Genomic DNA, 13,681 nt, shown 5'->3' on the forward strand with positions numbered 1-13,681 from the left:
TTAGACAGATGTGATAGGAAGATATGTTATTCTGATGAAATTACTTACCAGGACAAGCAATTGTACAACTAGAAAAATTATTTTAAAAAAATAAGGTCAGCAAGCTATGAATATACATAAGAACCACCAGCATGGGATTAGATCCAGCACAGGTGGTATAATGTGAAATGCCACCGTCTATCTCTATTTCCCATGCTGTTACTTTTATAACACCCTTTCCCCTAAACACCTATATAGCAATAGTGACAAGGAGATCTTAGTTCTACACATGTTCACCAGACTGAGCCTTTATCACAGTCAGTTTTAAAAATAATAACAAACCCATGCCCAGCACAGCACAGAAATTGACCTCCAGTGATGCCAGGGTTTGATCTGCACACCTGCTGAGAGTGCTCTCCAGAGATCAACAAATTTGAAGGAAAAAACAGGCTGGGTAGTAGTAGTATGATGATGCTCTAGAGATTTTTCCATTACAGCTTGGCCAGTGTCACCTCAAAAACATTTCATGGTATGAAAGCATATCACTGCTGGGCAGAAACAGAAAGAACAGAGATGTTTACAGCTCTGTAATTTTCTGTGTGGACAACATTTGCCTCCTAGAAGGAGACTTCATGAAATAGAGGTTCATGTTATTTACACATGTGTAAATGTGCAGTAAGTGAACTCTTAGCAGTGGGAGTTGGATATTGGCATATTCCTGGTTTGGATTATTGGTATTGGAAATCATAACCCAAATGTTCTCAACTTGCAAAAAGGTCTAGGTCACATTTTGAGTAAGCGGTTTCTTCAGTCTCCCCTCTCCTGACTTTTTTGGTTAGTTTGTTGTTTTGTTTTTTTTAATTTTTCTTTGGCTAGGACGCACCTGCCTATAGCTATAACTACCTAAACATATTGTGTATATATATACAGACATACACCTAATCTTGCTGCTTATCACAAAACCAGCAATGTACTTCCTATCTAAAGAGCAGCATAAGGAAGGTTTTATCAGATATGTCTTTAGCCTAAGCCAGCCTCTGAGCCAGCACTAGTCTTGTGGACACTTTTAGACAACAGACATATCACAGCTCTGCATATGGTCATCCCTGGACACATGTCGATTCTAATGATGTTACAGTATTAGTGATATCAAGAAGGACAGTTCAGACCTCAGCCTGCAGAAACAAAAGGCAGGTATTGTATGACTATTCTATTACAGTGAAGGTACTGCAAAGATTTAATTACAAGCACTGTAGCAATTAATGACATTATTATGTGCATTCTCACATGTAGTCATAAAGCGTTTGTAGTTTCTTTTCTTACCAAGTTGCTCTGCTAAATGTTTCCCTCTCTCGGTGAAGATTACCCGTTCATCCTCCATGTCACATTTGTTACCGACCAGAATAACCTGGGCATTATCCCAAGAGTATGTTTTGATTTGAGTTGACCTTAGAAAAGAGAGAGAGAGAGAGAAGTCAAAGCAAAGCAAATTCCCCTTAACTCAATTTCAAACAGAATTGTAACAAAACAAAAAAGACAATACTGATTTTGACATCTAGGGTAACATGATTCTGTTTAATTCTGGATTTCAAATAAGCTAAGGATTATCTGTCAGGAATTATTATTACATCAACACAGGTTTTACTTTTGCTTGTTGAAACAAGACAGTCTTTCAATATTTTCTCCTGCCATGAACATTCTTCCTATATTTTTAGAAAGAAGCAGTGACACTTTCTCCTACACAATTAAAAAAGTACTTTCACATTTTAATGCAAACCTTATCACCTAAAGCCAGAGCTTTGCAACCAAATCAACAGCTTATTAATTTCTTATCTTTCACTTTTTAAAATCAGGATCTAAGTGTATCAGCAAAACTTCAAAGCCGGTCTGTCTTCCTTCTTCCTTCTTTCTTCTGTTGTTTCTCTCCAGCACGTTCCAGTATAGGTCTTTGACCTACCAGGATGACAGCAAAGTTTACATTACACTGGGACAGGGGTTGAGTTTGAACTTTAATTTACCTTCCATTTAAATTATACAAGCCCTAACCATGACTACAGCTGAATTGGAGTATCTGAGGCCTTGAAACATCATGGGACCTTGAGTGTTGGTGGTGAAACAGCTTAACCTATAAAGTTCTCTTCTGCAATTTGAATGTGATCCAGCTAATGGACAATGTACGAGAGCACTCATAGCACCTTTCTGTCGATGACTACCACCACTCTGCTGATACTCATACCTGCTCTGCAGGGAGAAAAGCTCCATGTCCTGGCTCCAGGCTCAGCCAGGAGTGATGATTTCACCTTCTAACTGATAGCAGGACCTGCCCGTGAAGGTAATGCAGGGTGCAGCAAGCTTTCTCTAAATACTTACCCTTTGTTTTGGGCTTATGATTATGTCTGGCTTTAGGCTCTGAGCCAAGTGCTTGGTAGGATATTAATATCTCTTCTGCCCCTATATGATCAATGAAGAAAGAAAAAGATGTAGAGCATCTCCCTCTCTCTCTCCCCTTGGACAACACAGAGTGCTTACGAAAACTGCACAGGAATACAAACTAACCTGCTTAACTACGCATTTAGAAGAGGGCACTGTGGAAGGGAATCCTGTTGTGTATCAGGGTCCTAAGTCTCTGTGAAAGATGAAGAAAAGCTTCAAAAATCTGTCACTTAAGTGTTTTCAAAGCTGGTCTGCGTGGATGCTAAGTTCACTAGTAACCCCTTCTCATGATACAGCCGTTATGTCTACATATTTAGATCCCTATCTGCAAAATGCTTCATGCAGAAAAAAGACCATGATGTGTCCCAACAACCATTTCTGGCAAAAGACAGAAAATGGATCAAATCTCCCCAGCTAGTTTTGCTGATTGCAAGACCAGAGGGATGGACATGGGCAAAATCCACTACAGCTGTCTTTGTAACCCTGGGTCCAAGGCCTGCAGGCCCAAACGCCCCCTTCATGAGTCAAAGCTCCTTTAAGCTATGTGTGATGGGTTTACTGTGCTGGCGAGAGGAATTTAAGGGGAAGGATCACATTGCCTTTAGGGTTGTTTTACTTCATCAGAATGACCAAAAAGAACCTGAAGCAAGCCCCAGGGATTTTGTGCTGCAGATTGTTCCCTTGGGCCTGTTCTGATCTTTCCTTCAAGAAATGGACACTGTGCTATTTTACATCTATTTTATAGTAATTAGAGTATGCAATCACAAGTTACTGTGACCAAAGTAGAGGTCAAACTTCCCTGTACACTTACATTTTACTAAAGATGCAACTGTTCAGAGAAAAAGACCACCATGCATTTGGTAGAAATGTTCTTTTGGAACAATGCTGAGTTCTTCTGAAATTTGTGGTTAGGATAAATAGATTTTTTTTTTTTTTTTTTAAACTAGAACTACATTTGTCACCATAGCAACTTTGCAAATACTAGTAGCTCAAACATCAGAGGATGTTAGTCCATTAAGGACTCTAGAAGAACTTAGATTTGAACAGTTATGAGTTGGGGGTCAATTTGTTCCCCTTATGTCACCAGGAAATTGAAGATGTTTCAAAAGCAATATATACAGTAAAATATTAAGCTTTACAGAAGGAATTAGTAATATATTCTGCAAAGGTGAAATATAAGAAATTAATGAACAAAGAAATACAACCTGGAGAAATATCATCACACCAAAAGATTCGGCCCTATTTTGCAGACCCTCGCTCCAGAGCCTTATGTGAGTTTCTTTGGTTAAGAATGTATCCTCCTTCATTTTACTGCAGCCAGATATGATTTTTTGTTCTATGAACTATGAGCCTGTGCATTCAAATGCTTCTCACTACCAAAAAACCTTATTTTATTCTTAGACTTTTTTGTCTGGTTTGCTTATGTCTCGTCTTCTAGTTATAAAGAATATTTTAAGCAACAAGAGATTTTGTCTTCAATAACAATTCAAAAAAATGTTTTGCAAAAGACTCTGTAGTGCAAGATGTAATTGTCTGACTGTGAAAGTCAGCCAAATGTATCCCCAGTCAACCCCACATTAGTAGGAGCTTGGATTCAAAGAATATAATAGGCTTATCACTGGTATGTTTTAGACATACATTTCCACTAATGGCTTCTGCAGATTTTGATTCCCACAATACTTCACAAAAGCCCCCACACAGGCCATTTAAAAAAGATTTTGCTGTTCCTTACCTACATGACCTTTCAAATGACTGAGGCTTCTGATTAATCCAAAACACAAACCATTGTCCTTGTAAAGAACTTTAGCCTCAGGAAGATTGAAGACATGAAAAGGCAAAGCTGAATTTGCAGTAAGCTGAATACAGCAATTCTGCAGTCTCAGTGACCTGGTGTATGTCAATAGTAATTTACCCTGTAAATCTTTCACATTCTAGTTGTATGGTAGGCAGGCAATCTGCAACATGCTTGAATTTTTATAATGTATAGACACCAGAGGGGCAGATTAATGAAGGAGTTCAATGACCCATTACTTTCAGTGATGAACACAAGACTTGTTCTCCCAGTACTGCAATTCTGCCATATTCCCTGTTAGAAAAGAACACTTGCTGAATGCTAACTAAAGCAATCCTATTTGCTCATCTTAAAACACTGCTGTATTTTCTACTACTGGCTTTAAGTATTGTAAAGTTACATCAATAAATCTCCAAAAGAGTTTTGGACTATTGTGACAGAAGACTGTCAAAGATAATATGGAGACCTTTTTCCTTTGTTTGATGGAATAAAATACTAAGTGAAAGAAATGTTCAAAACACAGTTGTTGGGTTTTGTGTTTGTTTTCAGTTTTGTTTTTGTTTTTGTTTTTTTTTTTTTAACACAAAATCCTACTTTGTTTGAAATGAACCCTAAAGCAAAGGTGAAGTTAAACAGTTCACACTGACATATGTCCATATGCACACTGCTTCAGTATTAATCATGTTAACTAGTTCTGCTCCTTCAGAAAATACCTTGTAATACTTGTTAGTTCACAAAACATTCTTCTGAAAATATCGCTTTTTAGTTCAATAAAGTATAATGAGATGTTGTATTGCTGCCATTTCTAACACTGTCATTTATTGAAGGAGAGAATAAAACCAGCATTGCCTGGGCAAAGCTCTCCACTGTTACCTCATCTCATAAGCACATAGGTTTCAAAGTGAATATTACAATGCTTAAAATGGTGAACACACCATTATAAAGACCAAAGACACTATTATCATGCACTACCCCCTTCCAAGTCTGCAAAAAAAAATTAAATGTCAGTTCTGGTTATAACCAAGCATAGTGAAATACACCTTCATGACAAAGAGCAAGCAGTAGGTAAAATGTCTATGTTGCAGCACATTATCTTTTGGGAAAAGATCAGCTACAAGCTTAAAGGGCCACATCTATACTTAGATAAGACTCTGCCTGAGATCTATAAAAGAATCAGTTTAATAAAGAACTTGGTTCTAGCAGGAAGACTGAAACCAACCATGAAAAAACAAAACTTTCAAAGAAGTGAATAGGGGAATCTAATTAGCGTATAACAATTTAAAAAAAAAAAAAAAAAAAACTTGGCAATACTTGAGTCAGGCCCCACAAACTCAGGCTTCGCCTGTCTCATGCTCCAGTACAAAAGAAAACAATTAATAAAATAGTTGGAATGCAGAAGCAGGATAAGAGAAGCCGTAAATTAGGGAATAGTCCTTGGGTATGAACTAGAAAAGACACAAAGTTTGAGGCAACCTGATAAAGGGAGGCCCAACATGCCAACAAGCCTGGGACCATCTGGGCAGGATGGATAACAAGGTTGCTGAGCTTGCAAAACGGGGATAATGAAGAAGAGGTCACCCAACTCTGTACACTGAAGAAGAGGAGAAAGAGGAAGATTTGAGGAGGACGACCCCTGACGACCACCTGAGAAAGAAACTGCGCAGGCGTATCAGGACATTAGCATATATTCAGGAGTTCCCGGAATAATAATGAATATGTATTAAATGTATCAGAAACCTAATGAATATGTAAACTCTTTTGTAATATAAATCACGAACAATTTGTTTCTCGTCGAGACGCACGTTCGTGGAAATATCCCGGTGCGACTCCCAGCGCTGCAATAAAGGATACCTGCTTAATAGTCACATTGGCTATTGAGTGAATTTTCTTTGATTCAGAAGAAAGAGACTAACCTTCGTGCAGCAGTGCGACTCTGCACCTCCAAACATGCAAGAGCTTCAAATAATTGTCCAGACAACAATGGTAGCATGTCTGTGTGTGCTTGCGTGGGCCGCTTACAACTTGTATTGCACGGCATGATGGAATGGGGTTCAGAAATACGCACCCCCAGCTGGCTGAGGTAGCTGAGATGCTGCAAGCCAACATAGCTAGCACAGAGCAATATGAGACCACTACTGTGATGCTATTGTTGTGCAAAATAGCTTGTTCAGATTAAATTATGTGATAAAAGCTCACCTGCACATCCACAAAGGAGTACAGAGAGACAATGGCAGGTGGGAGAGCCCAAATAATATCCTGGCCCTGGCTGCTTCCAGGCTTATTGCAGGAGCCATCAGCTTGTCAAAGGCCCCTGTCTGCAAGCCCAGAGGAGCACAGGGCACAAAGGCAGGTGACAACCCAAATTAAGGACTCAGAAGAAGGAACACCACATCTGGGCACCTCCCAGGGCTGTCCCAAGAGAGCTCTAGCCCCACTGTTCGAGTGTGAAACTCTTCACCATGGGTCAACACTGAAGGCTTGTACCTCCCTGTGCCAGCAACTGGGGAGACTGGGATCCAGGGGCAGCTGCTGGGCAGACTGAGTGTATGAGCCCAGCTGACGGAGGAACTCACAATGTATATATGTCTACACAGATATATAGTCTCTCTAGCAGACCTCCATGCTGCTCTGCCAGGGAGGGGAGCAGGATCAGGCTGTTGGTGCTGTTTGTGGTTGTGGGAGCACTCTGTGTGTCTGTCTGTGATCTGTGTGGCTGGCCATGTATATATGCATATATAGTGTGTGTTGTGTGCACGTGCCTTCTGGGAATACATCTTCAGCCTCAATACTGGTAGGACCTAGGCAATGGAGCCACAGCAGCCTCACCTCTCTCAAGCTGTCAGATCCAACATGATATATTTTCCTTCCAAGACTTCAGGCTTAGCTTGGCTACACCTGGGTAACACTGCATTGTACCCTGGAGAAACTGCTACAGAAGGCAAACCTGCCGCTTGTTGTGCTCCATACATTTCAGGTTGCACCCACTGACTGGCATACCTTAGGGTTCACTCTGGATATATCTCTGTAGGATCACTTTTTACTAACTCCTATGTGTCCAGAACAAACATTAATCTAACCTGGAACAGTCTCTAGTATATTCTCACCCACATACAGCAAGGATAGCAAAAAAAAAATTCAATAAAGATATGCTCATATAGTAAATACAGCAGGAATATGAACTTTTAGAGACAGCCACAATCCACGCACCATTGGTTGGACCTACAGCCCTCTGAGGATGCCTGCCATCCCTAGAGGGGCTGGTTTCTATGGGCTTTTTAAATGAATTATGCAGTAAGTCACATGCACTGACAGCAGAGAAGCACCCTAATGAAAATGCTCCAGAGGGGCCCATGTATTATGTTTATTCCAGCAAGTTCAGGGAACATGTTGTGCGTCTGATATTCTAGTTTCAGAAAGGAGTATGCAATTAACTGGAGTGCATCATCTTGCCAGGAAAACAAATTTTTTAAAAAAAGAAAAAAAAACAAAGAAAAAACACCACCCAAGCCAAAACCAAATTCACAAAACCTCCACCAAAACCTTTTTACGTTTTTGAAGTTGCTGTTATGTTGAGTTCACTGATTGATGCTTAAAATTCTGCCATTTCTGTCTATAGCATGGTACCCCCAAAGTCCATTAGCTAAACTAGCAGGGGTCACAGTGTGGTGACAGGATCTGGGGTGGAGTCCAGGTTATCTATTCTAACACTTTCTCAGTTTATTTAAGTATTTGGTGAGGGGAAGTGTCAGAAAAGCAGCTATGAGTTTGGAGGTGTGTCCAAAAGCATTCAGTGCCCCCACTTGAGCTTCCTCCCTTTATTTGCAAGTGAGCATGCCAAATGCCTGGCTACCTCTGAGCAGGAAGGCTTGCTTTCCAGCGTTTTCAGGAGACATAATTTTCCTTCTGTAATTGAGTCAATGGAGGGTATCTTTTGCCCCATTCTCCCAGTCCCCTTCCTATGATGTGGAAAAGTATGGAACAGCCCTCTCCAACCCCTGACACAGACTGGGATGGTAAAGGGAGGCTCTGCCATTCCCATCTTTTCAGGGGATGGGGTGGTGTCAGGAGTCCTTTCCCACCCTCTTTGTCTCTGAGGAGCTCTGGTACTTTCCCCATTCAAGCCATCTTTTCCTCATTGTTCCAATATGAGGTCTCCCTCATACTATCAAGTGTCTTCTATATGTCAGTGTGTACCATATGCTCCATTCCTTTCCCTATGCCCTCCCTTATGTCTCCTAAACCCTTATTATTCCCAGCAATCCCAACAGGTTATGTGCCTTGGGAATGCCCCTGTATCTTGGAGTTTTCCCATCTCCTCTCTCTATCCCACTCATCTTGGGGATATGATGGACATGGGGCCTATATAAGATAATTCTATACAGCATGTTAAATGACTGCAATGCTCAATCGTGATGGCTATTTGGAAGCTGGCTCTGTACCAGCTGCTCTGCACTTGGCGCTCAGACCCTGCCACAGGGAGGGCAGGGAGAGAGGTGGCCTCCGGCTTTCCATCTGTTCTCCAGTAAATAACCTACTGCTAGTAGGAGACGAGCCATTCAAAATGGATAAACCTACCAACCAAAAACTTCAACTCAACTTTCTGATTGGGATTTTGAAGACAGGGCTGAGGTTAAAAATTTGAAATACTCTGAGCAAAAACAAGACAGAAGATTTCTGAGGTACTTCAGTGCTAGACTTTTTGTGACCATGGTTACTGGCATAGTAGGAATATACTACATATAATTAGTAATAACATCAGTAATAATAAAAAGAAGATCCTAACATTTGTCAGAATTTAGTTGAACTGATGAGCAGCTGGGGCCATACACAGCTCCAAGAAACAGAACTAGCTTTCAGAAACAGCTCAGTATCTTTCCTCCTTTACTGATGAGGAAGATCTGGATATACGCAACTTTTAAACTCAAACTATTGTTGCTTATTTAATCATTCTGGCATGCTCCAGCTGAGGGCCATAAAAGCTCAATGATTATGGCTAATACAAATTCTTTTACCTCTTGCATTCAGGAACGTCTTTGCAATTATTGAAGCAATTAGTGAAAACCAAGAAAAGCAATCAATAAAGGAAATCATTATCAAAATAGAAAGCAGAGGTAGATGAACCTGTGACAGGAATGGGGAAGTTACACTTTGATCCTTCTCATTGAGGAGGACATCCTAGCATCTCCACTTCTATTCAGAATAGATGACGCATACTGAATTTGTGATGCTTATTTTCAGTGACGGTATCAGCAGCTGCGGACTGCTAGTACTTACTAACAGATGATAGAGAAAAGGCTAAGATGACCCAGCAACACGGGAGTATTGAGCATGGTTGGAGTGGGCAAAGAAGGGGGAAAAATGAACAAAATAAATTTCTTCCATCCTCAGTATCTCAAAGCAGCAAGGGAAAAGGGTCTGGGGAGAAGTGGATATAATAGCAAAAATGGGATACACCAACGACTTTACCCTTGCAACAGATTGGGCTGTATGAATATTGATCAAGACTGACTGCATTTGATGCGTCAGTTGTTGTTTATACAATATTATGTTTTCTGTCTGGATTGAAAGGCAAATGAATTGAAACATGCCTTATGATTGTGAAATAAGTTGATATTGAAGAAACCAGAACACCACTTCCTTCTGACAGGCTTTATCTTCTTTGTGCAGAGCCAAAAAGAGTGGACACAATGCAATGAAAGGCTACATGTTTAACCTTCCCTTGGAGGAAGATAAATCAATGATGCAGAACCTTCATGATAGGTGTGACAATAACAAATATCATCTGGTTAATTTTCAGTCATAAGGCTAGTCAAAATGCACATTACCCAGAGGTTTTCATTGTTCTGGTAGGAATTACATCTACTTTAAGGAAAATAGATTTAGCTTAGCCAGTGATCAAAATGCAAAAGCTACCTTAACATAAGACTCTACTACAAGTTTCCGAGGCCCTAACTTCAGTTTAGAAAACTACATGCCACATTTCAGTTTTGACAGGTTATAAAGATAACCAAAATGAATCCAGTTCTTTTGGAGGATAAAACTGAGTAATTTTTAATATATACATTTTTATAACGTTATGCAAGGAAATATGTCATAGCATTTTGCAAAAAGTTTAGTTAAAAAAAAGAAAAAAAAAGAAAAAAGAGAGAACAGCTAACAATGTAAGAGCTGATATTCTCTGTTTATGACATTTATTACTATGTAAGTATCTTAGTGATAATCCATTACCATAATTGTAATGAGGAAGTATATGCTTGCCTAGTAATGTCCACTCTGGGTCTGCGTTTAACACAATGCAATAAGAACTGACATCGCATTGATAACTATGTAATTCTGTGTCATACCCAAGATGAGAGGTAGGCATCACAGAGATTCATCAATCACAGTTCTCTTTCTTTCTAATCAATCATTTCTTTCTGTTCTTACCTTGCAAATGGAAGTGCCTTCCCATCCAGAATCCTCTGCTGAATACTTTATTGAATTACATTCCATTTTTAATGTAATATACAAATAATTTTCTTAATAGTCCATGAATTAGCTTTGGTGCCTTTTCTGTACAGTGTTATTTCAAATAAGAGTACCAATTGTCTGTTGTTGTCAGAAGATTATTTTCTGACACTAAAATGCAAATCCACTGGATAATGGTACATCATATCAAATGAATATATTGTGAGCAAAAGACATTCATGTTCAAACTGTAAGTCTTATGTATGTCCCTTTACTTGGAATTACAATGAAGGACTAGAAGCCTGCAGGGCATACTTAATTTGTATTAATCAGGTTGCAGATGTCCTTAATTTTTGCATCTTTGGCACAATCTCTGCATCCTGCTTTCTTCCCAGCTGTCAAATACACCTTGAAACTGCTTTCCGATACCAGTGTAGCAGGAGCGCAATTATGCACTTAGTACCTAAAAAAACCAAACAAACAACCCCCCCCCCCCCAAAACCCTAAAAAAAGGTCTGTGCTCTAAGTTAGTACTATACTCTGTATCCCTCCTCCCCAGTACCTCCAATGCGTGAGCTCCTGATGGCCATCTCTTTAGAAGAAAAGACCACCAGGTGAAGTGTTTTCCTGTGCCTGCACAGCCAACACACCACAGCTGGCACTTAAACAGCTGGCAGTAAGGGTAAGACAGCCTTAGGCAGAGTAAGGTCCCAACACACAGTATGTTGCCCTGACATTGCACACCCTGGAGCCTTTTTTTGTCGTGAAGGCAGATGACAGAGTACTCATATGGAAGCCTCTGAACTACTCCTAGGCAAGGTGGACTTTGGCTGAAAGTATGCAGAATTAATAAAAGACATTAAACTCCCTGTCAAAGTCAACTATATTTCTTTCATTTTCTGATGTGTAGCGTATACTTCTTTTCCAGGCTTTTTGTTTACAAAAGTTGAACAGATGTTTACACAGGCAGTGGAGAAGAGACAACAAATACTGTGTTAGACATTAAAGGCAGAGAGATCTTCCAGCGTACTTCCTTGTATTTTGTGTCATGATAAACAATATAAAATATATTTAAATATTTAATTCTTATTCACAGGAGTACAAAATCCTCTCCTACAATAAGGTTTACTTATGAGCAGACTAACTAATAGAACACATTTTTCACAGTGGGACACAGTAATGACACATGTTAATGAAGAGTTTTTGTGTCATGTATAATGCCGCAAGCTGTGTCGTACTGTGGGAAGTGATTTAGCAACTCACCACACAGACAAAAGGCTGTACATTTTAATTTTCTCCTCACTGAGAAACCCACCATTAAATTATCATCCTTCAAAGCTACTACTACACATGTACAGTGCACAAAATCATCAAAAATTAGAGTTTGAAAGGAAATGGAAAAAAGTATTTACAGGAAAATAATATTCATAGAAACAACAAAAGGCAAAATAAAGTCTGCACTTGCACATCTTTTGGCTATCCCCATGGTTTCACGTTCCAGCTGCCTCCAAATAAATGGTCCTGTTAATCACCAATTTATGTTGATTGCACAGACTGTCGCTGGAACTCTGAGTAATGACCCTAGTCAATACAGCTGATCCTAACTCTGGTATTTGAAAAATATAGCTGTGAAATAAGGGAGTACTGAAGTCATTTACTAAAGCAACTACAGCATCTGTTTGAGTATATTACACTTTTAACTAAATGAGCAATTTGCTATGACTTAAAAATATATTTTTTGCTTGCCATTTTGTATTAATATACATATATATATCTATATCAGGAAACAGATACAAACACATATGTATGTGCCCTCACATTTTCTGTTTTTCTTTCTCACAGTGATGTGCTTTTGATAATTTTTTTTTTTTTTTAAACGTAGTTAAGCAAGCAATACTGATGCTGAGCAAGTCCTTTTGGTCCTACATGTTCATATCTTGCCCTCTTCACTGCACCAGCAACAGTCCATTAACCCTGGACTGCACTACTCTGTCGAAGAGCCTCTCTTGCTCTTCTGGGGTTATCTGTTAGCCTCCTGCCTTCAGCCCCAAAGAGCACCTGCACAGCAATGGCATTTTGGAAGTAGCAAAGTTTTCACAGGCACATTGATAGTTCTGTAGCTATAATTTAGCTGGGTCACACAGAATTATTTATTTTTCCTTTTTGTCTTTCAAATAGCAAATCCAGATTCATATTTTCAAAATATATGGCAACTATCTGACAACAAGAAGTCCCTCATTCAGGGAACTTCTCGTTAAACAATTCTCTAGAATTTTGCATTGACCCTGACTTTGTACTGTCATAACTCATTATGAAATTCATTGCACATATGTAGTTATTAATCTCTTTCTGGCTGTTTTGCCAGGAATGCCTTTCAAGTTTCTCTCACTTCTCAAATTCACTAGTTTGGATTTTGTTTCCTCTATTGTTTTAGCTTTCATTTTTCTATTTTAAATAAATTCTGCTATTAGTTCTCTTATATCCGATCTTTTTAGATAATTTTGGGTTATTTTTCTCAGTTGGTATTTTGCACAAACTCTTTCCTATACAACTCAGTGTCCTGAAATGCCTGTGTTCATGTTTTAATGAAGGGGTTAAAACAACCAGACCTGATTTTAATCACTGAAAAAGCTTAAAGCTCACAAGGTCATTGAAGCCACCTGTGATAAATTCTCATGGACTACCCTTGTTAAGGATTCATCCAGCTTGCAGGCCATGTGTCAGGACTATTATAAGAGTCATTTTGCTTCTTCTTGATAAGATAGACAGCATTGTTTTACTAAAACATCAAAGATATGTTACTTTTGTAATACATTTTATACTGGAACTGGTATAAATCTAATCAGCATTTTGTCTTTAAAGTTACTTATTTTGCTATCTTCCAGAAGTAGAGCAAAGGAAACATTCACAGCTGTACTTGAATCCTAAGCATAAAAACATGATTCCACCATTGTGTCCTTGCACCAATACCTCTTTGGAATTAATTTCCACATGGGGCTGTACACTGGCAAGCACAAAAGATCCGAGGTC

At 39.2% G+C, this 13,681-nt stretch overlaps 1 protein-coding gene across 4 annotated transcripts in view; it reads right to left on the reverse strand.

Annotated features, from left to right (window-relative positions):
• Nucleotides 1-13,681, reverse strand: part of RAB3C (RAB3C, member RAS oncogene family) — a 149,051-nt gene that overhangs the window by 28,324 nt on the left and 107,046 nt on the right. For all 4 annotated transcript variants that reach the window (XM_075739850.1, XM_075739852.1, XM_075739853.1 and 1 more), the window contains one exon: nt 1,303-1,427. In XM_075739850.1, the coding sequence (XP_075595965.1) occupies nt 1,303-1,427 (125 nt within the window). The remainder of the gene's footprint in view (nt 1-1,302; nt 1,428-13,681) is intronic.

This window comes from Balearica regulorum, chromosome Z (genome assembly GCF_011004875.1).
Source record: "Balearica regulorum gibbericeps isolate bBalReg1 chromosome Z, bBalReg1.pri, whole genome shotgun sequence".
Lineage (NCBI taxonomy): Eukaryota > Metazoa > Chordata > Aves > Gruiformes > Gruidae > Balearica > Balearica regulorum.